Below are 27,393 nucleotides of genomic sequence, written 5' to 3'. Positions count from 1 at the left end.
GTAATAATTTTACTTGAAAAATAACTTACTAATAAGCATTCTACTGAATATCAAAAATGATAATGAAGGTTTCATCTGAGTTTAATTCTTGAGAACAGAAGTTTCTAATGTATGTAGTACAAAAGAAAATGACCAAAATCTCAATAATTTTCACTGAATATTAACATCCCACACAACTGGAGGAGTATAATTTCTTTGGCAAGAAATAAACATTTACGCTTATTATTACATACAAGCTAAACTTTACTTATTCTGACCAAATATATAGGTAGCAGTTAGTCAACTATTTATTCCATTTGTGTTGATTTCTATAGCATCAACCTAAAGAGGAGTTTTCAACTGAAGTCTGAAGATGAACTGAGGTAAAAGGGGACTTCAGTCCCCCCGCCCCTTTTTATGGCTAAGTGGAAAAACTCGGTGCTAAGCTCAGATGATGAATTTGCACAGACTGATTCAGGGCATAACACAATCCTCCGTCAAGGATGAGGCATGACACAGAAGAGATGTCACAGGAGGCTGTTTCTTTTTAATTGTTGTCTCTTTCTGGAAAAAGAAAAAACAAATTTTTCCTATTAATAATGATCTTGAATATACCTAAATGTTATTATGGGAATGATCTTGTAGGTGGTTTTCTAAAAATTGTGGTGAAAACTCATACAAGGTGTCAGCACTCAGTACTCCTAGTCATTGCAGTGGAAGAACTGTGTCTCCCCCTCTCCCTGCTGACACCTTCATACACCGAAGCCCTCACTGCCAATACGACTGTATTTGGAGATAGAGCTTTTAGGATGTAATTAAGGCTTATGAGGTCATAAGGGTAATATTCTAATCCAGTAGGATTGGTGGGCTTGTTTGAGGAGGGAGAGAGATTTCTTTCTCTCTCCCCACATTCACACAGTTAGGAAATGCCACGTGAACATACAGTGAGAAGACAGCCATCTGCAAGCCAGGAAGAGAGCTCTCACTAGAACCTCACCATACTGGTACCTGATCTCGGATTTCCAGCCTCCAGAACTATAAGGAAATACATTTCTGTTGTTTAAGCCACCAAGTCTATGGTATTGGTTGCATTTGTATTCAGGGTTGAGAGGAAAGTGCACCCAGTTGATTCTGTCTCCAACATATATTCCAAATCTGTCTGGCTGAATCTTTCATTTTCACTGCCAACCCCCAAATAGAGCCCTTGTTACTATTCATTGGGACTGTTGCCTCCCCTAACTAGTCACCCTGCTTCCACTCTTGCTTACTCAAAAATCCATCATCTACCAAGAGTCAGAAAATTTTGCTAAAAATATAAACCAGATATGGTTACTGTCCTAGTTAAACACCCTTCAGCATAGTATTTCAGCCCCTTACTAAGGCCTGTGGAGACCCTGTGTGGCTGGACCCCTGACTCCAGTATCATATCCAATTATCGTGCCCCCCACTTTAGGCTCCAGTCACACTGGCTTTCTCTGAACTCCTCCCTCCAGGGGGCTAAGCTGCACCCACTTACGCCTGCTGCTCCCTCAGCCTAGAAGGCCCAGCCACCTTGGCTAGAAATGGTGGCTGCTTCTCAGCCCACAGGTCCAGCTTAGAGGCTGCCACCTTGAGAGGTCCTCCTGGACAACCCCTCTGTAATACGGTCCCATCTTCTACATGGTACCCTAGCTACTTTGTATCAGAAGCACTAATCAAAATCTGTAATTTCCCCCCTCTTATTTTTATCACCTGTCTTGTAAGCCCCAGGCAAGACAGACACTGCCTGTCATATTTTCTTACAGTAAGGGTTAGCAAACGTGGAACTGTATGATAAGTGGGAGAGCATGTAATGTATATATATGCACTTGGTATTAGACATAGGTATCAAATCACTGAATAAGAAGAGGTGCCACTTCTGCCTTCTCCAGCCTCTTTTGAGTTCTACGGGGCTCTGGATCAGCAGGGTATGATTGGCTCCCTCAGTTGATGTAGTGTTTTCACTGTGGGTGGCCACCTCAACGGAAGGGCTTCTCCTGCAAAACATCAAACACCACAGAACAGCTAGTCTCTGGTCAGATATATGATGGAGTTTATGTTAAATATCAAGGTTCATACAACTCTGAAAATTAGGCTCCATCTCCCAAATAGGGCTTCACAGCTCAAATTCAGGAGTCAGTAAGTTATTGAAAGTTATTGAAAGAAATTAGGCTACTTAGGGAGTTGGTATGGACAGAGAACAGTTTCAGGAACAAAGCCCTGGCAGATGTGGACTCTTAGAGGTGGGGAAAAGGGGAAAGCGGCAAAGCTGGTCACGAACCGTTAGGAAGAGGAGAACCAAGAGGCCAAAGGTAGAGAGCATTACAAGATGGTAAAAACCAACAGCAACAAAAAACCAACAGCCACCCAAAATAGGACAATTTGTGGCCTAATATAGATAAAATACAATGATATGGAGATTCGCAAAGACGTAACTACAATTTGGTGTCATGTTAACATAAAAATTTAGATAATGGAGGATTCTGGAAAATTGACCCCAATCTTATCTAAATCCATATTCAGAGTTTGGGGAAAATTCTCACAGATCGGCAAATAATACTGGAAACATCAAAAAGTTTCTAAATACAAAGCAGTGCTTAGCTGTTATTTGGTTGAGCTGTGACTAAGCTCTAACAGAACTCTGGTCATAATAGGTAAAACAACTAAACTGAACAGAACATAAAGACTCATACATAGAGCAGAAGTTTTCATAGTTCTACAGAAAATTCTCCCCTGTGGAGCCAAAAGTGTTCCCCCCACACCCCCTCTACCCCGAGAATGTAAAGCTGCTCACCTGTGTTCAGCTGCACTGAATCTTATGAACACCAGCAGCTTTTCAGGAAACCAATGCTGAAGTTAAAAATTAGTTCACATGTCTTTGAGGAAATAAAACAAAACACCTCCTGTGACCACCAGTCTGTTTGGATGGTCAAAAATAGTATATTAAAAGGCTACGTGATGCGGTGAAGCCTTGAATGACCACCAGAAAGCTCCAAGTGCTCTTTGATTGACATAAACATCCTTTTTCCTCCAGTTCTTGGCACTGAAACTTGAGGATGTCTGCAGCACTTGGCGGAGTACGTGAACAAATCCATGAAGGCTGAGGATTCTGTAGTAGTCAGATCACTGGCCATCATGATGTCAATTCTGAGGCCGTGCCATAACTGACAAACGGCCATACTTGTTTCCCTGACTTTGCCTCCATCTTTTCGTTCTTTTAATTAATTTTTTATTTTGAAATAACTGTAGATTCCCATGGAGCTGTAAGAAATAATACAGAGAGAGTCTATAGCCTTTTACCCAGGTTCCCCCAATGGTAATATCTCTCTAAACTATAGTACAATACCATAACTAGTATATTAACATCGAAACAGTCAAGATACGGCACATTTCCATCACCTCAGGGAGGCTTTATGTTACCAGTTTACAGCCACACAGACTTCCCTCCCACTTCTACCACCTCTTTAATCCCTGGCAACCATTAATCTTTCTCCATTTCTTTAATTCTGCCATTTTCACGAATGTTATATCAGCGGGATCATACAGTATGTAACACTTTGGGATTCGCTCTTTTCCACTCAGCATAATGGGAGATGCATCCGGATTGTTGCAGGTATTCATAGTTCATTTCTTTGTAACTCTTGGTAGTAGTCCATGATGTGTCACAGTTTGCTTAACCGACTGTTAAGGAAGGCCCAGGTTGTCTTCAGTGTTGGGCTGTTACAGATAAAGCTGCAACAAACATTTGTGTACACATTTTTGTGTCAACGTAAGTATCTATTTCTCTAGGCTAAATGCCCAGGAGTGCAAATGTCTGGTGGTATGATAGTTGTATCTTTTGTTTTTTAAGAAACTGTCAGATTGTTTTCCAGAGTGGCTGTACCATTTCACATTCTCACCAGCACTGTATGAATGATTGTTTCTCCAAGTCCACACAAGCACTTGGTGGTGTCATTTTTTTATCTTAGGCATTCTGATAGCTGTGTAGTGCCATCTCACTGTGGATTTAATTTGCATTTCCCTAATAGTTAATGATGCTGAACATCTTTTCATGTGCTTATTTGCCATCTGTATATCTTCTTCAGTGTTAGGGAACCTACAGTAATCTGCTACAAACATTTTATGTAAAGACACCTTTCTCTTTCCACTTGAAAACTGACCACTGTACAGTTGAGGAGGCTGGTGCACAGACAGTTTAGGTACTGGGAAACCAAGCAGCCACAGTGCAACTAAAGGTTTCAAATCCAGCTGACTCCCAGCCTCTGATCAGTGAGGCCCCCTAACCTCTTCTCATAGGGACGGTCTCTTTCCTTTGACAACAGTGGAGGACTGAAATTTGATCATATAATGAAGTTTGTGGTTTCTCTTGTAAGGCTCTTGTGATAGTTATCTGAATACATATCTTTTATTCCCCACTAGACTCTAAGAATCTCAAGGAATGAGTCTAGTTTTGATTTATCATTTAATTCTCACAGGCATTGGCACCTTGGAGGAATTCAAAACATTTTATGAAATAATTTTCTGCTGTGGATGAAGGAAGAAAGGAATAATCTAAAAGAGTCTCTCTTTCTTTTACTTCATTCATTGAACAGAGTGTTTGAACCTGTACTGAAAGAAAGGCACTTGGTTAGGTCTGGGCAGCAGGGAGCAAAAGGGACTTCGGCCCAGCTCTCTCACAAATCCTAGATTTAAATTGGGGAGACAGAAATTAAACAGGGTCTCACCAATAACTCTTAATGCCAGACTCTGGTAGGTACTACAAAGAAAAATTAGAGTGAGATGAGCAATTACAAGAGGGACCGGACACCTGACTTTTGATTGTGGAGAGGGCAGGCAAGGAAGGCTTCTTTGAAAAGCTCCTTTGAAATGAGCTTTAAAAGATAATTTGGAATTAACTGGGGGGGGGGAGGGGAGGAAGGGAGAGAGGGAAAGAGGTATGGAGGGAAGGAGGGGGGGAGAGAGAGAGAGCGAGAGAGAAAGGGAAAGAGAAGAAGAAGAGGAGAAGAGAAAAGAATATGTGTTGGGAGAGGATGTTTCTTTTTTTAAATAAATAAATACATTTATTTATTTCTTGCTTGCTTGCTGCGTTGGGTCCTCGTTGCTGTGCCTGGGCTTTCTCCAGCTGCAGCAAGCAGGGGCTACTCTTCGTTGTGGTACGCGGGCTTCTCATTGTGGTGGCTTCTCTTGTTGTGGAGCATGGGCTCTAGGCACGTGGGCTCAGTAGTTGTGGCTCGTGGGCTCTAGAGCACAGGCTCAGTAGTTGTGGCACACGGGCTTAGTCACGCCGCGGCATGTGGGAACTTCCTGGACCAGAGATCGAACCCATGTCCCCTAGCATTGGCATGTGTATTCTTAACGACTGTGCCACCAGGGAAGTCCGAGAGAGGATGTTTCATATTTCATGCTGAAGGGACAGAATTTGAGTATATGAAATTTCAGAGACATGAAAGAGTTTGCTAGATTGGAGACACTAACAGAAGGTTCAGGAAGGTGAAGTAAGTCTGAAACGGTGGGTGGAAGCCAGAAGCACAGGTCTTTTTAGTCCTCTGTGACCTTGTTAAGGCCTCTCCTCTTAAAACCAAACTAGCACAGATGCGGCATATAGACAGTGGCCTCCAGAGACTGCTCACCACTTTTAAAGGGACAGTGCTAGTCTGGACATGCCTGACTGTATTTAGAACCATGGAGGCTCATTGGGCGACACTTTTTGGCCTCTCATCAAGCATTTGGCAGAATCTATGGAAGGCAAGAAATGTAGGCAGACGTATCTCTGCACCTTCCCCAATTCCCAAATTATCTCCATTCTCTGCGTATCCCTTTTGGAGAGGTTAGAGGCCAGGAAGACTTCTCCCCTTCTAGAATCTAGTCACTGGTAATCAGTGCTGATATGCATCAGAATTGCTTTGAGGAGCTTTTTAGGCTGTACTCTCCCAGAGGTTTTGAGTCACCAGACCCAGAAAACCTGTATTTATACAAAGCGTTTTGCATGATTCTTACATGTAACCAGGATTGTGATTGTTTTTTAGGCATCCATTGAGAAAGAAGTGTTTTTGTACCATCTTCCCCTTGTAGTGAAGCAAAAGAGAGAAAACCTTTTCTCAGAAAGATCAAGGAAGCTTTCCTTAGTCATGTAATAATTATCTTTAAATGTAATAGCTAAAGCTGAATGTCTTCCAAATACTGTTGTTAGTTCTTTTAATTTTATGAAAGAACTCTAAATGGAATAACAGTGACAAGGTGTCTTTTCTTTTTTTAAAAAAAAATTCATGTATTTTTTTATTGGAGTATAATTAATTTACAATGTTGTGTTAGTTTCTGCTATACAGTGAAGTGAATCAGCTATATGTATACACGTATCTCCTCCCTCCTGGACCTCCCTCCCACCCCCCCATCCCACCCATCTAGGTCATCACAGAGCACCGAGCTGAGCTCCCTGTGCTGTACAGCAGGTTCCCACTAGCTCTCTATTTTACACATGGTAGTGTATATGTCAATCCTAATCTCCCAATTCATCCCACCCTCCCCTTCCCCCGCTGTGTCCACATGTCCGTTCTCTAAGTCTGCAACAAAGTGTTTTCATTTATTTCATTGAACACTGAACTTTTGCCCTAAATGTCAAACAGAAGAGGTGATCCTATGCCAATAGAACCAACATTTAAACGTACTGCAAAGACAAGACTATTTTCTTAATTCTATTTTTTCCCTTAGATTTTTAAATCTTTGATCAAATGTCTGTATTGGAAAACAGATTGTGTATTGTCAAGAGCATGAGCTCTGGAATCCAATTACCTGTTTTGAATCCCTCCTTGTTCTTTACTCCCTACGTGAGAAGACTAGGAAAACCAGTTTACAATGTCCTCATTTGTAAAATGGAGATGATGATAAAAGTACATTCCTTATAGGCTGGTTATGAAAATTAAGTGAGGTAGCACTTCAGAAAACTTACTATGGTACCTAACACAGTAATCCCTCAATTAATGTTAGTATGCTCTTAGGAGACAGCGAGACTTTGTATTCAAAGATAGCAAGTAGTATCATGGATCTTCTTCCAAGATAAAGACAGGGAGACAGAACAGGTACCAATGTTGACTGACTACAAGTTGCCAAGCTCCTTGCCACGCAGTTTATGTACATCATCTCATTTCTTTGCAGCAGATTTGTGAGGTAAGAACCATTATTTATAGTTTTACAGATGGAGAAACTGAGGCTCAGTAGAGTTAAGTAACTGAGAGCCATATACCTAACAATTCATAGAGTCACATTTGTCTAATTTCAAAGTCATATAGTGTTTCCACAACTAAACAACGTTTCCCCTCTGGAGGAGGGAAGAAAAGATATTTAAGCCACATCATGTTTAGGTTGACTCCCAAATTATTTAATTGGAATGTATCTGAGTGTTTACATTAACTGTCAGCATTTGCATTTGGTGCCCATACCCCACTCTCTCCTCCTCAAAATGGCTGGCTGTGGAGTCCTTAGCCAGTGTTGGCAGCACGGACCAACGCTCAGACAGGAAGTTTGTATCAGTTCCCAAGGTGGAGAGTCAACTCCTGTTACTTTAAGGAGCCAGACCTTGGGTTTTAGACTGGCTGGGAGTAGCAGTCAGAACTGTGAAAGTGCTCTAATTGATGATTCACCTCCTGATGTCTAGCTGTCCACATCTCTGTGACAGATACCAGGCTGTGAATTGTGGCTAAACCTTTCCACTGCCTCCTCAGCCTAATCCCCATTCTAGGTCACTGTCCCTGTGAGTAATTTCTCTCCTGATTCTGGCACTCTGGACCTTCTACTACCTGCTAATTGATTTTTACCTCCACAAAAATGTAAAAGAGAGGGATGCCCAGGCCTGGGCAGTGAGCACTGGTTCCACTACCCTCTGCTACCCTCTGCTGGCCATACCTGGAAATTATGTTTAACCTTTAGGCCCTCGGTCCAAGGCGTATTCGTAATAGAGAGTGAGTGAGTGAATTCTGGCACACAAAAAACCAAGTAAATAAAATAAATGATACTTTCATTTATTTTTTTAAAAGTCAAATTTCAAAAAAATACATTAAAAATTTATTTCAAATTTCAAAAAAAAATACATGGTTAACAAAATATCTAAATGTACCCTTAAAGAATACAGTCATCCCTCAGTATCTGTGGGCGATCAGTTCCAGGATGCCCTGTGGATACCACAATCCACAGATGTTCGAGTCCGTTATATAAAATGGCACAGTATTTGCATATAACCTATGCACATCCTTCTGTATGCTTTACATCATCTATAGATTACTTATAATACCTAATACAATGTAAATGCTAGGTACATAGTTGCCAGCGCACAGCCAATTTAAGTATTGCATTTTGGAACTTTCTGGAATATTTTTGGAATATTTTAGATCTTAAGTTGGTTGAATCTGTGGATGTGGAACTTATGGATGCATAGGGCTGACTGTACTAGCTTATATGTACATAGACCCTACCACTCATCTTTTCATTCAAGGGACAGGTCTATAATAGCACAGTTGAAAATCATGCTACCAGTATTGATCAATCTTTTTAATCATGCATGTTTATGGACAAAAACCAAAACAGAACAAAACCAGAAAATTTAGAAGAAACCAACAGCAAAAATGAGAAGGTCCAAGTGGAACAGATGTAACAGTTGACTCCTGAAGAAAACAGCTAATTAAGAGAACTGAAAAAAAAAATGATTAAAAAAATTCCCCAAACCCTAACATCTTCAGAGTCAAGAAGCCAAAGAATAGGTGGCTGGGTAACAAGAATAATCAAAGAAAAAAGATTTCTTGGAAATTAAAGGTATCATTGGCTAAATGAATAATTTAAGAGAAATTCTTGAAGATTGGGTTTAAGGAATCCCATTTGAGCTTGACACTTGGAACATTCATTTTTCCATTTTGATGATATAGATTACCTTTTTATCCTCAATAGGTAGAGCTATTCAGTCTTTCAGTAAGGAGTAATTTAATAATTGGAATAATGTAAATGCTATTTCAGTTTGTAGAATCAACATATAAACAAAATTTGGAAGACAATATTAACTATAAAAGAGAATCTAATATTAACATTGATAATGTAAAAAAAAACAGAAGTCTGTTAAGGCAGCAGAGAGATGTGGAAGGTAATGTCAGACACAGATTTTTCTTACCTTATCTAGTAAGGAATCACGATTACTATCTAAAATTTATGTAACAAAATATGGGGTTTAAGCATATTCTTTAAAATTATGGATAAACACCAGAAGAACCAAAATACTTTAACTGGAAAAACTTAGTAGTGGATAAAGAAATATGAACTAAATTTATCAACTTTTAATAGATACTATCTAAAGTTGATGAAGGAGAAATGGAGGAATTAACATAAGTTTCAGAGGTATGGTAATAACCAGCAGCAGAATAAAAAATGTTTAAAAATAGGGAGGTGAGGGGCTTCCCTGGTGGCGCCGTGGTTGAGAGTCCGCCTGCCGATGCAGGGGAAACGGGTTCGTGCCCCGGTCTGGGAAGATCCCGCATGCCGCGGAGCGGCTGGGCCCGTGAGCCATGGCCTCTGAGCCTGCGCGTCCGGAGCCTGTGCTCTGAAACAGGAGAGGCCACAACAGTGAGAGGCCCATGTACCGCAAAAAAAAAAAAAAAAAAAAAAGGCAGCTGGTGGGGGGGTGGGATGAATTGGGAGATTGGGATAGACACATATACACTATTGATACTATGTATAAAATAGATAACTAATGAGAACCTACTGTATAGCACAGGGAACTCTACTCAATGCTCTGTGGTGACCTAAATGGGAAGGAAATCCAGAAAAGAGGGGATATATGTATATGTATGGCTGATTCACTTTGCTGTACAGCAGAAACTAACACAACGTTGTAAAGCAACTATACTCCAAGGGAGCTGGATTAGAAATGGGGAGTGGGAGAATGAGGTAAGGTAGAGAACTTACTTTTCATTTAGTACCACTCTGTACTGTTTGATGTTTTTTTAACTTGTGTATGTATTAATTTTACATGTCAAAACTAAAAAGTGGAAAAAAAAAACAAAAAAATTTCTGCAGCTGCAGTTCTTGGCACCATTTTCCTCCACAGCTGCAGTCTCTCTCCTTACACTAATGGTCAGATCCTACTGAGACAGGAAGGCGTAAGAACAGAAAAGTTTCTGTCCTGAAGTTTAGGTTTAGGTATTTTTTGTGCTTGTGTTCTATGTTTTCAGTGGCCCAGCCTTTTGGAATACTAACTTTTAAGTACTTTAATCTGTGACATCTGGAATCTCCTTAAAGTTTTGCTAAACTTCGGTATCCTTCTGTTACTTTTTTTCTTTTTTTTTTTTGCGGTACGCGGGCCTCTCACTGCTGTGGCCTCTCCCGTTGCGGAGCACGGGCTCCGGACGTGCAGGCTCAGCGGCCATGGCTCACAGGCCCAGCTGCTCCGCAGCATGTGGGATCTTCCCGGACCGGGGCACGAAGCCATGTCCCCTGCATTGGCAGGCGGACTCTCAACCACTGCACCACCAGGGAAGCCCTCTTTTTTTTTTTTAATTGAGGTAAAATTGGTGTATAACATTTATACACATTTCAGGTATACAGCATTATAAATTGCTATTTGTATACACTACAACGTAACCAGCACTGTAAGTCTAGTTACCATCCATCACCATACAGTTGATCCCCTTCACTCACTTCACCCTTCTTCCAATCCCTTCCCTTCTGGTAACCTACCAATCTGTTCTCTCAATCTGTGAGTTTGTTTTTCTTTTGTTTGTTTGTTTTGTTTTTTATTTTCAACATAAAAGGGAAATTATATGGTATTTGTCTTTCTTCATCTGACTTATTTCACTTAGCATAATACCCTCAAGGTCCATCCATGTTGTAGCAAATGGCAAGATTTCCTTCTCTTATGGCTACATAGTATTCTGTTGTGTGTATATATATATATACATTAAATCTTCTTTATCCATTCACCCATCCTTGTACATTTAGGTTGTTTCCATATCTTGGCTGTTGTAATAATGCTGCAGTGAATATAGGGGTGAATATATCTTTTCGAACTAGTGTTTTTGTTTTCTTCAGATAAATACCCACAAGTAGAATTGCTGAATCATTTAGAAGTTCTATTCTTAATTTTCTGAGGAATTTCCATACTGTTTTCCACAGTGGCTGAACCAGTTTACATTCCCACCAACCACGTACAAGAGTAATCCTGACTCACTGGCCTTTACTGTGATCCTGGTGTTTTAATTGTTTTTTTTTAATTTAATTTTGACTCTAGTCACCTACTGCCTAGCTGGGTCCAACTCAACCTGCCTAGGTAGGAAGGAAAAAATTTATGGAAGAGTGATGACAATCACTATTATCATAATAAATAAAACAGTGTATATTATTAAAACAGTGCTAAGAAGTAGGGTGATGGTCTCTACCCCATCCCTCATGTTTTCACAGAGAAGAGTATACTTCTCCTCTACAGAGAACACACTTGGAAGAATTTGGGAGTAGAGGTTTTCTCTAGACCACAATCTTGCATGAGACAATAGACAGGAGGAAATGAAGAAACCAGAATATCTAAATTTTCTAAGTAGGTAATAATGTCTCAAATGTCACTCTCTGAGAGAAAGTAGGCAATATATATGGGGAGATCCCCACAAGCATCACCCAAACAAAAGAAAACAAGAAAAAACACAAAGAAATACACAAATATATTATACACGTAGAAGCACAACTGTTGGGCAGTTACTGGTCCATTAAACACAGATTCCCAGGCTGTGGACTCGACACTGGTGCAGCTGGCTGACCTGCCATGGGACTGAAACCAGGTGTTCTCAGGTCCTCACTGTCTCCAGTGCAGGTACCACTAAGTTATCTGCCATGCTCTTTGGCTGAGAATAGCAATGTCAAGCCACATGATACCATTCACTTAATTTGGGGATCATAATTTTGTTTGTGATAACTTCTGTAGTGGAGCTGCAGTTTCTTTTGTGGCTACCCTCCCCTTGGAGAGTAGAGCTAACTAGAGATTTGAATTTAAAGAGGCTGAAGAAGCTATATTCCTATGAAAGACAGCCTAGGACACAGCTGCAGATACAGGAATCCAGACAACTAAGACCCTCCGGCTGAGACTGAGCCAATTGTATAAAATAGGGAATGAAGGCATTTGGACTTTAATTTCTATGGGCTTTTATTTACAAGGGGATTTCGTTCTGAGGAAGCTGAAAAATAAGAGTTTCCTATTGTTCAAATTTGGGACATTTTTATGTTGTTGATCCAGTCTTTGTATTCGTTTCATAAAGTCTGATGATCTATTTTGGACATTGTGACAGGACATAATTAGTGATAAGAATAGAATAGGGAGTGAATTTTGAGCTTAGGGTGCTGCGTGGAATCCTGTCTGACTCATGTTGTTAGAGTCTTTTGTGGGCAAAAAGTGAAATGCCCATCAGCAGTTCCAGAGGGGAACGTTGTGTATAAAGAAGTGGAGTGTAGGATGGTAAGAGCACAGCAGCACTCTGAGTATGCAACCCACCCTGGCTTACTTCTGACTTAAGTACAATGGCTTATGACATCACTTCCCAGCCTTCCTTCATATATGTGCTGCCTTCGTGATTTTTATTTGCATATCACCCATCCCAATACTGATACATTAAAAAAAAATAAGGTGTGTACTTTAAAAATCTTTAGCTCATGATATGTTAAAATGTTATATATTTTTCTGAATACAGATTAAAATACATAATTACTAAAATTTTTTTAAAATGCCTGTTACCATCACCCTGCTACCTAAAATCAACTGGCATCATAATATGCTAAAAGATTAAAAACCTGGCAAATAGGCTTCGCTGGTGGCGCAGTGGTTAAGAATCCGCCTGCCAGTGCAGGGGACATGGGTTCAAGCCCTGGTCCGGGAAGATCCCACATGCCGTGGAGCAACTAAGCCCATGCACCACAACTACTGAGCCTGTGCTCTAGAGCCTGTGAGCCACAACTACTGAGCCCGCGTGCCACAACTACTGAAGCCTGCGTGCCTAGAGCCTGTGCTTCACAACAAGAGAAGCCACTGCAATGAGAAGCCCACGCACCACAACGAAGAGTAGCCTCTGCTCGCCACAACTAGAGAAAGCCCGTGCACAGCAACCAAGACCCAACGCAGCCAAAAATAAATAAATAAAATAAATAAATTTATATTAAAAAAAAAACCTGGCAAATACTGGGAGGGATGCATGTTACTCCACTCTTCAGGTTTCTGCTCTGATCCTGATGATGGATAGTGGTACTGGAGAACTATTGGGGGCCCCTCTCTCCACCTTCTCTCTCACACCATCCCAAGCAACAAAGAACTCTTTCCAAGGCTTGCTGGAGCTCAGGTACAGTGCTTTCTAACTCTGGCTTTGGCGTTCAGGGAGCGGCACTTCTTACTCCCATGCTGGAGTTGGGCTTGAGTGAGGAAGACCGAAGTTGTCTGACTGTTCCACAGTTCATTTATGGGGGAGTAGTAGCAAACCTATTTCTGCTTTAGGTGCAAGCCTCTTGCTCCTACTCAGCTTTACTAGGAAACCCCGTAATACAGATGATAATACATACATTTCAATCTGTTTTCTGTGTCTATTTCTCAAACTGGTTAAAGCCCATAAAGCAGAAGCCCAAATTCCAACACAGCATTTAGTTACAAAAACAAGTGAAAGCAATGAGAGAAGAAAATGTCGATGGAAGAAAATGAATGCTCCTGTTACACAGCAGAAGGCTCTGTGTTAATAAACATTTAGTGACAGCTTATTATGAAAAAGAGTTTTTTAAAAAGTTAATGTACCTTGACGCTCAAACATCGTGGCTGTGAGTTTTCACTTCTCCAGCTGGAGTGAGATGCAGGTGGTATTGTAGTCTCCTTGGCTGAGTCTGCATTCCTGGAACAGGGGACCCTTCCTTGTTCCCTAGTCTCTGAGAGGCAATGAGATACAGTAAGAATACAGGCTTTGGAGTCAGGCCTGGGAATGTATTCTGGATGTTTGAAGCTGGGCAAATTACTTAACCTTCCCGAATCTCACTTTTTACAGGTGTAAAATGGGGATAGTAACTCTCATTGGGTTGTGAGGATTGAGATAATGCATGTAATGTACTAATTTGATGACGAATCCCCTCCCTGCCCACAAGTTGAGCCTAAGGTACTCTATGAAGGATTCTTTCTCCCTACGCAGTGCTCCTTCACGGTTATCCTCTGGGACTCACTGGGCGTCAGCAGTTATAAAACGTTCATTTTGGATCCAGTCCTTATCTTTCCACACTGTTCTTCCCTCACAGCCTGAATTGAGGTTTTGGAGCTATTCCTTACTCCAGAGGACTTGTCATTTGGGACTCAGACTTCATCATTTTCTTTGCTTCATGGCTCTCCCCATGTCCCATCACCAGTTTCCAAGACCACAGGCTGTAGCCCAAGTCTCCCACTTCCCCACCAGCCCCAGCCTCTATGCACTTAGAAGGAACCAGGCTGAACAGGTGTAAAGCACCTAACTGGTACTTGGCACATGGTAGATGATCATTGCCTATAAATTTCCTTTCTTAGATCTGGAACCTTTGAACTGGTTTCTAAAGAGCTGTATTGACTATTAGGATTGAGTACAGTGATACAAGAACTGTATTTTAGACATGAAATATTTTGGGTATCACTGACTCAATCTTTAAAACCACTAACTTCTGCACTTAGACAGTGAGACTGCCATTTAGATAGAAATCATATCCATGTCTAGGCATCCACTCAATATGTCCGTATCTATATAGTTTTTAAAGACGTTTGAGATCTTTCCCTTGCATGGAAATGGAGTATGGTTGGCCTGCTTATACTCGGAAGCCTTTTCCACACATAAAATTCCAAGACAATAGAGATTTTGATCTGGTGTAAGCTCCTTCGTGCAAACAAGCTTACATAGCAAAATGATGCAGATAAATGTTGATGAAAATGGACTTTACACAAATAAATGAAACTGTATTATGTTTCTCTAGTATAAAAATAGATCAAATGGTAGGAAGACAAAAATAGGTGAAGTGGTAACATAAACTGACTTGTGAAATCAGAGCGTCAACTCTGACATTTTTCTCTCTAGGCCTTTTCTAATAGTTTTGTTGCTAGGGCTACAGTGTTTTTGCCAGATTGGAACAGGATTGTCAACTCTAATGGAGATTAAGTAGCTTTCCCAGCTAGATTTTTTTTTTTTTTAAATAAGCATAGGTTAATACTGCTGACTTTCAAAGCCATATTCAAGAATGGAAAGATTGCTAAAGATCTGTTTTTAGAAAATATAACTAGTAAAATGTGAAGTTTAGCAGACAGGTTCTATTCCATAGTTGTTCCAACACAAACCTTTATCATGGTCACATTGAATAAAATAACTTGAAATATAATTTCATACACTGAGTAAAAAAAGAATGAGAAAATGTTATTTACAAGTTAAGCCAAAAATTAATTCCCCAAGGAGTAACCGAGGTAGTTAAATGAACAAGTCTTCTGATTAGTTGGAAACCTGTTTCACAGATGCTTGAAAATTCACTTGATTTATTCTATAAACAGTATAGATACGGCATAGGATAAAGTCCTCTCTGTTTTGGTTCCTTCCATTCATTGGTCAGAGTCATCTGAGGAAAGTGTAAATACAAACTCACCAATGAAACTCAAAGCCCAGTAAAGGAAAAGTAATTTGTTCTGGACACTCAATTGCTAAAAGGATGTAGAAGGTAAGAACCATTAAGAAGAGGGTGAATAATTGCTTTTGATGTGCTTGTTGTGGAGTCAAATGAGCTTCCTTGGCTGAGGTCAAAAGAGGCCATCTAAACTTTAAAAACATAGTGCCATTTGCATGCCCATTGACCCCACGATTCCGCTTGTGCACTAAAGCCTGAGAATTAAATGAAATAGTTCATGTAAAGTGCCTAGCAAAAGACAGATGCTGTGTTTTTCCCTCTGATTCCTTCATATTTTTGTAGACAGAAATCCCAATGTTAACTTCCAATAAGAAAAGCAGAATATTAGTCTAATTTAGAGTCAGAAGAAATTCACTTTAAGTATTACAACATTAGTGACATCTGGTGGAAAATACAGGCATTACAATGTAACATCATAGCTATTCTGATCTTTCACAGAAAATAAAATTAAGATAAATTTTACAGACTAAGCAATTAAATGGAAACAGAAGGTAAAGAAAAATTAAATGTCTATGTGGATACCTACTTTATTATGCTTATGATTTTGGAGTTCATATGCTAAAATATATAGGAGGTTAATGAACCTAAGAAACTTGAATGCATTCTAATAGTAACATTTATTCAGCATGCATGTTTATATAGTGATTAAAAATGGAGGCGTGTAGCCTTTATGCTATTTTGAATCTCTTCGTACGCATCATGCGCCAAAGAACCTCCCTTCCCAGTTTTCAGATCAAAATTCACTGTGGGGTGTCCTGAGGAGTACCTTAAATAGCCAGTTGTGTTTTGCAGAATATGGGATAAAGAGCCATCCCATTTGAGATACCATGGATGGAGAAAACAAATGACGTTGCTTTAAATGTGAGCCCTGAATATCACAAAATCAATTGCTCTGAGCCAGGGAGGGGTTTGAATATTTGTGAACAAAACAGCAAACAGATCTATTACAGGGTCAGCCAACTACAACCTGTGTGCCAAATATAGCCCACCGTCTGTTTTTTGTTATTGGAACACAGCCATGCTCATTCGTTTACCTGTTGTCTAAGGCTGCTTTCAAGTTATGACGGAATCACTTGAGTAGGTGCAAGAGACCATATGGGTGCAAAGCCTAAACTAGTATCTGACCCTTTACAGAAAACGTTTGCCAACCCCTGGTCTATTAGATCCTTTCACCGTATTTTCACACCTCTCCCCCATCTCCTTGGGAGGAGTATACTTCCCTTCCCCACTGAAGTCTGGCTTAGCCATAAGACTTGCCTTGGCCAGTGGAATATGGAAAAGTGTCAGTGTGCAAGTTCTTGGCCAGTGGAATGTGGAAGAGTGTCAGTGTGCAAGTTCTGAAACTAAGCTTCAAGAATTCTGGCTAGTCACTGCCCTTTTAGTGGTAGAATAACACATGACCTGTAGACTTAGGTGAGAATGAAGACAACACCCCAGCTGACCTGCAGACTTGAAGGAGGAAAAAATGCTTATTGTTGCTATGTTATGGTTGTTTGCTCTACAACAAAAGCCAGTGGAGACATGAGATTGTTATACCTCTGTGTAAAAATTCCCATGGAGGCTTGATTTGTCTGATTGATGGTACTGAGAGAAGGATCCTGAAGACCAGGTGTGGTTCAGTCCCTTCTGGAGCTCTATTTCAAACCTTGATGGGCTCAACTGGAACATGGTTTCATTCCTCTACCTATGGTGAGCAAAACGGAGTCAGAGCCCAGGCAGGGCTAGAAGCCCACCAGATTCTCTTGGAATCTTAGCTTCTATTTAACATGGTATGAAGTCAGTCACGGTTCTTTCGTCTATTGCTTTAAATATCTTCCCCCCAGGGTGAGGCTGAAGGTGTAGAAGGAGGGTGGGACAAGTCCAGCTGGAACCTTAGGCCAAAGCTTTTCCAATCTAGCTTTATCAGTAAAGCTCATAGCCTGGCTCCCATTCAACTCCAATATGTGTATTTCTGAATTGACACATAATCTGTAAGAGGTGAGAAAGATCAAGACTGGCTCCTCAGAATCCTCACAAGAGTAAACAGTTAACATGCAAATGGTGTAAGAAGTCTAATTTAACCATGTTAACGATGTTGGCTGAGATGAAATGATCAAAGTATTTAAAAATGCAGTTTCCCCTAATTCTTAGTCTTACATCGCAGCTTGTTAAAATGCAAACAAAGCTTTTCATTGTCACTTTCTTTAAACTAGCAATCTGAGTCACTTGGATAGATCACTGGGTAACACCAGTGGTCCATATATTACATAAAGATACGCAGAGTTCACAAATTTGTCACTGAAAATCCCTGGGGCTACCCTAGTTCTCTGGTTTTCAGCCTTTCCTTTGATTCTTTACATAGCTAATATTCTTCCATTAAATTTTTTCAAAGCCAATTTTTTTCTGTTTTCAAAAAAAGAAGAGCCTAGTTGATGCAGAACTGATACTATACAGTAACTTGCAGGCTATAGATTGTATGGCAGAAGCTCCTGTTATTGAAGGTAACATTCAAATCCAGAGCATTAATTTCTGGACATAACTCTTAAAGGAGAGAGAAGTAAGTACCACAATAAATCACAAAAGTAGTAATATTAGGATCACTTAATTTGTCAGAAACATAAATGACAGAAATGTATCATCAGCAATATATAATGTTGCTGCTGGTGAGCTTTTTTGGAGCAAGAACCACATTTTATTATTCCCATTGTTTAACAAAGGGGCATTCAGTGTTTCCTGAAGCAGTCATTGCTTTCTATAAAAACTTTCAAACATATTTCCTAAAAATAGGACCATGATTTTTAACTCTCTCCGTATTTTTACTCAAGCTCTATTTCTGCTTTCCTTCTCAATGCATATTTCAGATGTTAAACAGATTATGAACAGCTCAAGAATTCAAATGTTGACTCTTGACCATCCCTAAATAAACATTATTTCCATTTCTGAGTACCTACTTTCTTATTCAGGAAGACTTGTGGGTGAACCTCAGTTAGGCAGCTTCAACAACTCTTTAGGGATTGGCCTTTGCAACAGCATTCACGATACCCATCATCAAAAACTGGCACCTATTTGTCCAGCAGCTCTAAGAGATGAAAGGATGTAAGACATTTTCCTTGATTCTTAACAAGCACACAATTGGATCAGAGAGAAGATTATCCAGGTGAAATAATAAAGACAAATACATAATGAAGTAAACCTGTTTGGTTACTTCATGGTCCTTTGCCATATATTTTCCTCTCCTTCATAAGATCTCAAGCTTCAGTACTATAATAAATAGTACAGTACTACACGATCCGGAGCTGGCTGAATCCAGGGGTATGGAGTAACCACAGATATGGAGGGCTGGCTGTAAGTTATACTGGGATTTTCAACTGCTTGGAGGGTCAATGATCCAGTCCCTGCACTGTTCAAAGGTCAACTGTATATGGAAAATTAGACAAACAACAGGCTAAGAGTATAGAAAGGTTCTACAATCCAAAATTTGCTAAACTGAATTAATTACAAAGGACATTTATCATTTTACAGAAAGAATGTTTATTTTAAATCTACTGTTATGAGATGAAGGGGGTACAATAAAAGCTTGTCCATTAGATTGAAAGTACCTCAAGACTTACTCAACTTTGAATTCTTAGGCCCTACAACCATAGTAGGCACAAGAAATAACATGCTGTACTTAATGCATCATAACTATTTAGCTGTATTAACACCACACCAATATAAAAATATTGCAAGACAAATTTAAAACATACACATTTAACTTTATTTCATCATTGTCATTTAAAGCTTGATTTTATAAAACATAAAAGGACATTCTTAAAAGTTTGGTATCATAGCAATTTGAACAGTAGGAATATCCATAGCTTCATGGGTTCAAGTTATATAAATTAAAATCAAGTAATTGGAAAATTTTTCAATATGGAAACTATACAAATGAATAAATGGCAAAAGGACCTAATAAGAGCAATATTTTATTACTTATGGACTATCATTAGTTACTCTCAGGATCTAAACAAATATTCTGAATATTCATATTTCTTTTGCTCTATTTTATATTTAAATATTTCTGTATATTCTGAGTCAAGCTGCTTGACCAAAAGGTCTGATTTAGAAAGACATTTAGCTTTATGGCAAAAGTTTTTCCATCTACAGTACTACCTTCAAAGGAACTGACATTACAATGCTAATGAAATCTGCTAGTTCCCTTTGCAACAGTGTGCAATAACTTACATCAGCCCTATGGAAAGTGAAACAGGTACCAAGGAATGGAACAATTATGCACAGATTCAGTAAAGTATAATGTTAAGTTTTCCCCATCTAAAAATTAACCAATGAAATATATCAACTAAAGTTGATTTGGTTTCAGGAAAACCACATTTGAGGATACAAGTACATTACTGTCTTTAGCTCATCCTCAGTCATTGACAGGAATTTTGTAGGCTACCATGCTATTTACTTTGTGAATTGTAGTAGTAAATGAACGAAGACGAACTTCTTCAGAATTGGTAATGAACTGTGGTCCTGACTCTTCCCACTTTTCAGGTACAACCAAATCTTTGTCTGTATAAATCAGGAGATCAAATGAACCTAAATTGGGGATAAAATAATTAAGGTACATTATTTTTTCAAAAGTAAAACTACCTGCCCTGTCTCCCTCACATTTTGAACCACACAATGTTAGAAATGTAGTTTAGCCTGGTCTGTAAAACTAGTTCACTGCTTTTCTTCAATGGAAATTTACTGTAGTACAGAAAATATCGCACTCCTTTCACTTTATCTTATGAAAAATTCAAGTTTTTTTTTTCTTTAAAGAAAAAACCGTTAAAAATATTTGTAGAAAGTGTATAATCAATCACATGGGATAGCATGAATGTAACCTACAGTAAAGCTAACTTCTTGGTTCTGTGACTGATGTATCCTAGTGCCTAGGACAGAGTGTGACATATAGTAGGTTTTCAGGACATATCTGATGTTTGAAGGAATAAGGAAGATAGAAAAGCAAGACACAATTATAGCTATAGTCTTAAATATATATCAATACATAAAAGTGTGTAAGAAATGAAGATAATGAAAGAAATTACATCAAAACATTCAAGAGTGAGTGTTGTGGAATACTTTCATTCCTTTCCTTTTCAGCATTTCCAAATTTTCCAGAATGCATATAACATTACTTTTCCTTTATAATGCTTTCTCATTTTTATTACATGATATTGATAATTAAGAAAAAAATTAATAAAGGGGTAATTCTTAAAATAGTAGCTTAGTCTTTTCCCCAACAAATTTAAGGCAATGTGACATTGTATAATACTTACAGGAAACCTCCAACAGTGGCAGAAATGTCACTGTAGCTGTGATCTGTCTGATCACTGAGCGGATTTCATCTTGGATAGCTTTCTGAGACTTTTCTCTGGGTGCACTACCAAAGAAACCAAATCAATTAATTTAAGTTTTAACGAGTTATTTAAAACATCTGTAAGATTATTTATCTAATTAAATGATTCCAAAATCAAATAAGTAATACATTAAAAAGGAGTTTTTTAGAAAATGAGTACATCATTAGGACCCATAATACCACAGTAGGCATAGTATGTATTTTTATTATTTCATTTATCCTTCCAATCATTTTTTATGGTTGGTCTTAGGATCAGGTCATTTTGTATCAGATGACCAGAAAATTTGCCAAGTGCTTCAAGTTAGGAAAACTTCAGTACCTCTTAAAAAAAAAATAACAGTGGTATCTAAAATATTTAATTGGTATAATCATTTTGGCATTTTTAGTAACGCCTAAGTATCTAATTCCCTATTGTCTCAAATAAGATATTAAATTGTATGTCAAATTATTTTTATAAGCTAAACATTTCCTAAAAGAGACCAAAGGCTTCAGAAGCAAACTACATTTCATTATGAGAAATGGTTCTGAATTTACAGGTAAGTATGCCTAGGACAATGCTAGTCATTAGCATATTATGATGGGTATTTCCCATTCAGGTAGTCTGGAAACTTCAGAGTTTATGAAGTGTCTTAGGAAACTTGTGGCATTAAGTGAAATACAGTAGAATTGCATCTTAAACTGGGAGAGTCTAGGATAATCCCTTAAGCTTAAAAGTACCTTTAAACAATTCATAAAATGGGCCACCTAGTATACTGTATGGAGTTTTGCATATACCACCATAAATACTACAATTTGAAATTCACCAATTTAGACTAAAGGCGATACTATACAAGTCAGTGGCATGCCAAAGTAAGCACAGTTCTTTTCCACAGAAGACTGAAGATCAAATTAAACATCCTAGAAAAAACTATACCTTCTATGAAACTTGTTCAATATAATTAGAACTCATTTTGTAAAGAAAACAAGTTTTAGAACAAGCATATGAAAGTGGAAATAATTTAAATTCCTACTTACCTGTCATCTTTTGCAGTCTTGTCACACTCAATATCAAACTGCCATCTTTCAAGGACCTCACCACTTTCAATATTTGAGATGACTACCACCAATTTCTGCACTGAACACTTGCATAACCATTCTGTAACACATAACAAGGCATCTTTTTTGGTTCACTGCATTACAAAGCAACTCTTTTCTTGGGTCCCACTTCCTATCCTCAGCAAATTTCTACCACTGCTATTTTGGATCTCCTCCAAATTATACAGAAAACTTGCCCCATCAATAACCTAGCTCCTGTTTTCAAATTCTCAGTATTTATACCAGGTATAGCACTGGGTGCTGAGGACAGGATCGTAAACATTCGGTACTTCCATCCTAATCCAAGGCAAGAGTGTAGGAGATAACATTAACCTAATCACTGCACCAATTAACATGAAATTAAAATTGTAACTGCTATGCAGGTGCAAAATATGGTACAATGAAAGCATAAAATAGGAAAATTTGACTCAGGGAGGATTTGAGTTTAGTTCTAAGAGGTTCCACACCAAATAATCCAAGTGCAGCCCTATGAATGACGATGGCTGATTTAGCCCTGAAGTTAATGAAAATACAACGATGTAATTTAAAAAATGAAGTTCCTTAAAACAACAAAAATGATCCGTGAATTTTAAAATTAAAAAGGAAAAAAAAAAGATGAGAGCTGTAGCATTTTTTAGGACTAGTAATTTGGAAGGTCAAATGGGTAGATAGGGCAAAATATCCCACAACACAGAAAAATTAGAAATGGGATTCCTAAGTGGAGAGAAACATGAAAGAGAAACTAATAGGAATTCTAGAAAAAGAAAGAAAAGCAATAGATGGAGAACAAATATTGATCCAACAATACTGCAACTTCTTGAGCGAAAAGGAAAAAATGAGTGTTCAGATAGAAAAGGCTACTGACTCAGGCAGGATTAAAAAAAAAAAAAAGACAAATGGAAATAGGTGAAAATAAGAAAATTCTAATGAGCGCTCTGTTATTTAGTAGTTCTTCTTCTTTAAGTTTAGTCCCACAGGTTGAATTCAGTTTTACAATTAATTACCTTTCAGTTGTTCCACCACATTATTTAGGTATTTTATGAGTTCAGGATCAGTAGTTACAAGCAAGGTGAGTCCATATTTCTGCACTCGAGTAAAGGTTTCGGATGGATATATGCCACGCTGATATAAAATGCTGTTGATGCCAAATGCTGAAAACAAGAAATATTAAAGTCATTGTCACTTTGTAACTTCGGGAAATAAAGCATATTTAGATGTGGCTATGGTTTCATTAATGGTGTAAAGCTGTAAAAGTCTAAACACACGTGTTTCTGTGTTTTGCTGAAAGCAGAATAGGTACAAAGTGGCATTAAAAATCCTTAAAATCTTGCTTCTAAGTAAGACAGAAAGTGATACCTGCATTTATGTGGCAATAAAAGAAAAATGCCAAACTGCATTAGTCTCCCAGTGGCAAATTTCATTTCATTGTAAAACAAGTCCAAATTCAGACTGTGTGGTTAGAGGATGTCAAAATAGGCAACCGACTGACCAGTCCAAAGCCCAGGCAAGCCTCTCCCCCTCTCTCTTTCCTCCTTCTATCATCACAAGTTCTGCCAGGTTCTATCAGAAGGTACAACTGGCCTGGTCCAGGACGGCGCTTCCATCACCGTCAACCAGTTTCACCTCGCGGGGGTGATGGTGAGGGGTGAGCTCTGCACTTTAAAGAAACTCCCGGCGAAGGGGCTGTACCGCGAAGCAGGCCTCAGCAGCACCTAGGCGTCCTCCGCCATCATTAGCAAGGCGTCGGGAGGAGGCGCCTGCATCCGCCTCTTCCCAGATTCCTCCTGCCGGGCAGGAGGCCAGGGCTGAGAGGGCTTCGGTTCGGGGCCGCTCCGGCCCACCCGGCTTCCCCCCGCCTCGGAAGCCGAACCGCGGGCCTGCCGGGCGGCCTGGGCTCCGTTCTCCCCGCCCTACGGCCTGCGCGAGGACTTACAGAAGAACTCGGCCACGATTTCGGCGCTCCCGCGCAGGGTGATGCCTTGCTCCCGGGAGAGCTGCAGCGCCATGGCCAGGCCCACGGATGAAGGCACGCGCTTCCACCCGGCAGACAGCAACACCAGGGGTTTCCAGAGCAGTTCCCCGCCACTCGTTTCAAAAGTAACGACGCAGGACGCCGTCGGCCCCTCGCGCAGGCGCGACAAGCTTTTAGGCCCCGCCCTACGCAGCGGGGTCCCGCAAGATCTCTGGGCCTCCGCAGGAGCGGCCGTTCGCGCAGGCGCGGTGGGTAGGCGTGGTGACACTGTTCCCAGGGTTTAGACTCGGGAGGACCCCTGTTGGGCACCGGTAGTTGTGGTCGGCGGGCTGCCTGGCGCCCGTGGGGGAAGATGGTAGGTCCAGGTTTTAGTGGCCGCTCCCTAGGTCTGGGGACAGAGCGACCAAGGAGCACAGTTCCCTAGTTTAAAGATATTTTGAAAGTGATATGAACTGTCCGCCAGCTGCGGCGTAAGTGGCCCCAGGGATCCTCAGTGGGCGGCTGGAGCATGCTAGATGCTTTGGGAATTCGTAAAGCAACTGCGTGCGCGGCAGCCTAGCCACAGTTTTAGAGGGATTACTGCGTGGGCGGCTTTTCTTGAGAAATTGGGTTAGGGGTTAAAGGGACGAACTGCTTGCATTTTTCTATCCCTTGTTTGTCCTGGGCTCAGCTCTTGTTTATGCCCCGCCCCGCCTCCCTGCGAGGCGGAGTCTGGGGGCAGCAGGTGGCTGCGTCTGCTGGGCTAGCTTGCATTGTGTACCCCTCCACCCCTAGGCGACTGGTCAGGAATAAGGTCACCTCACCAAAAAGGCTCATCAGCACTGAAGAGCTTTTCAGTGAATTTTGACTCACAAATTCAATGACTTTTAATGTTAGGATAAGAAGTATTAAGGAGATAGTGCACAGCTCATGTTCATGTGAGATGTGAAACAATTTTATACTTAAAGCAGGTGGGAAAATTATTCGTAAAATGAAGTCTGAGAAACTTAACCACCAGATGTACTGTTACTTAATTATAGGAGAAAAATGCCCGAGTGTATTCGTTTTCTATTGCTGCGTAACAAATTGTCATAAATTAGTTTAAACCAACACCCATTTGTTATCTCAGTCTTTAGGTCAGGAGTCTGGGACATGGCATAGCTGGGTGCTCTACATAGTCTCATAAGTTTGAAGTAAACGCACCTGTCTGCAGGTGGGATCTCATCTAAAATCTGGGGTCCTCTTTTGACCTCCTTGGTTCCTGGCAGAATTAATATCCTTGTTCTTAGATTGAGGTTCTCATTGGCTTGCTAGCTGTTGGCCAGAGGCCAGCCTTGTGCTTTTGCCAGGTAGCCCTTCCATAGGCCTTCTCCCACTTCCAGTCTCTCTGACTTCAGGGAGGTCCTTTTAAAGGGCTTACGTGATTAGGTCAGTCCCAGCCAGATAATTTCCTCTTTGTTGAAGCTAATCTTCAAAGTGGTTTTGCCTCATAATTACATTTCTGGTCACGCTCAAGGGGAGGGATTATATAGTATATGCTCCCTAGAAGCCACAAATTTGGGGGGCCATCTCAGAACTCTGCCTAGTCACAGTGTTAGGTATCAGAATTTGATCAGTTTGAAGAGTGAAACAGGTATAAGAGGTAACAAGCTGACTTGACCCTGTGAAATATTTTCCTTACATTCTTTAGTCTCTGTGGTACAAGTGTGTATGCGTGTGTTTAAATCACCACCTTTTCATTCCTTCCACCAGGATTTTGGGTTAGAGCCAGAATTCTGGCATCACGCTGGTAGAGCATGATGCCCACCTTACTTCATGTATAAATTGTCTGTCTTTCTAAGGAACTTACTACTTAGCACTTCAGGAAAGACTTCCTTCAGTTTCATAATAATACAGTAGATGCAAATAATCGTTAGTATAATTTTGGAGATTCTAGAAGGCTGGCAAAATATATGAGATTTCCATATATAGAGGAAGTATTTGTTAATGCTTTCTTTGTGTTCTAGGAGGAGGTGTAAGAAATGATTAAGGTTTAGAAAGCATGGTCTGTGCTTTTTGAGGATTTGTAATCTAGTTCTGTTTAAATATGCATACTTAAAAAACAGTTGAAGTCTCATAAATTGGACCTTATCTGGCTTCTGCCTACCTGGTATCTGGCTTCTGCCTACCTGGCAGCCTCCTTTCAGGTTACTATCCTAACCTGCCTACTCCTTTAGTAACGTTTCAAACTCAGGGATTTTTGTAAGGTGCTTTCCTCTGCCCAGAAATTGAGTTTTATCTGTTCAAATTTCTGATTATATCCAGACTTTTTAAACTTAAATGTTACTGCATGAAAGAAATTTTCTTTTACCCCTCAGGGTATAAGGTGCTGCTCTTATGCAGAACTCTCATAGCATCCCATAGTGCTATTTCAGAGCACTGCTTTCACTTGCAATGAAAACAATTACATTATCATTATTTAAAGATATCTTTTGTATCTTCCTGTTTTGGCAGAGGATTCATGATGACATTTATTGGGTGCCCCACAAATATTTGTTAAATAAATATTTGAATATTTGCCTAGGAAAGCTTCATGGAAGAACCCAAAATGTTTTCTAGTTGGAGAGCAGGTTGGATGGATGCGGTAAGGCCACTTTTAGGGAGCTTTGAATACCAATACCCATTTGAGTTGATTGAACTAGATGTACAAGGATTTCTAAATTCTTAGGATTGTTGTAATTAAAGGGGTGTTTTTTTTCAAGTGTAAATTCAGTAATGGTAGTAGAATAGATTGTGTAGTGGACCATCTAGAGTGGTGGTTCTCAAACCTGAGCATGTGAAAGAATGACTTGGGTATTTTGCAAACTATGTGGATTCCTGGCTTCTGTTCCTCCTTCTTTCAGTCTGGTTCAGTTCAGTACCATAGACACTAGTCACATGTGACTTAAGAACTTAAAGTGTGCTGGTGTGAACTGAGACATGCTACAAGTATAAAGTACGATTTCTAAGACTTCGTATAAAAAAAGAATGTAAAGTATATTGATTTTTTTGGTAATTGATTATATATTACAATGACACTATACATGTACTGGATTAAATAAAATATATTATTAAAATAATTTCACTTGTTTCTTTTTAGTTTTTTAATCTGTCTACCAGAACATTTACAATTACATAGATGACTTTTGTCATCTTTCTATTGGACAGTGCTGGTCTACTTTCTGGAGTCTAGGAGATGACGTGATTTAACCAGCATCCCAAATGATTCTGATGCAAGTTCTTAAATCAGTCTTTGAAAAGCAGTAAACTATGATGGCAGTTTTAGTAATGCAGGCCTAGGAGGTTGAGTTCC

General features: G+C 39.7%; 1 protein-coding gene and 1 long non-coding RNA gene across 3 annotated transcripts; both read right to left on the bottom strand.

The window, feature by feature from the left end:
• Window positions 1-177: 177 nt before the first annotated feature.
• Window positions 178-14,379, bottom strand: LOC137223091 (uncharacterized). 2 transcript variants are annotated; one of them, XR_010942715.1, is made up of 4 exons: window positions 13,790-14,379; window positions 2,792-3,258; window positions 1,855-1,994; window positions 178-543 (listed from the first exon to the last, which is right to left on the bottom strand). It is a non-coding gene; the product is annotated as an uncharacterized lncRNA (long non-coding RNA). The 2 variants fall into 2 exon arrangements; XR_010942714.1 differs by having other exon boundaries at window positions 178-1,994.
• A 4,779-nt stretch (window positions 14,380-19,158) lies between these two features.
• Window positions 19,159-24,267, bottom strand: MAD2L1 (mitotic arrest deficient 2 like 1). The gene is made up of 5 exons (XM_067735182.1): window positions 24,045-24,267; window positions 23,116-23,262; window positions 22,052-22,172; window positions 20,958-21,061; window positions 19,159-20,232 (listed from the first exon to the last, which is right to left on the bottom strand). Exons 1-5 carry the CDS (start codon window positions 24,115-24,117, stop codon window positions 20,060-20,062), a joined length of 618 nt encoding a protein of 205 aa, XP_067591283.1. The 5' UTR covers window positions 24,118-24,267; the 3' UTR covers window positions 19,159-20,059.
• Window positions 24,268-27,393: the final 3,126 nt, after the last annotated feature.

This window comes from Pseudorca crassidens, chromosome 4 (genome assembly GCF_039906515.1).
Source record: "Pseudorca crassidens isolate mPseCra1 chromosome 4, mPseCra1.hap1, whole genome shotgun sequence".
Taxonomy (NCBI): Eukaryota; Metazoa; Chordata; class Mammalia; order Artiodactyla; family Delphinidae; genus Pseudorca; species Pseudorca crassidens.
The sequence above is the reverse complement of the archived record's forward strand: the minus strand, read 5'-3'. Positions and strand labels throughout refer to the sequence as shown.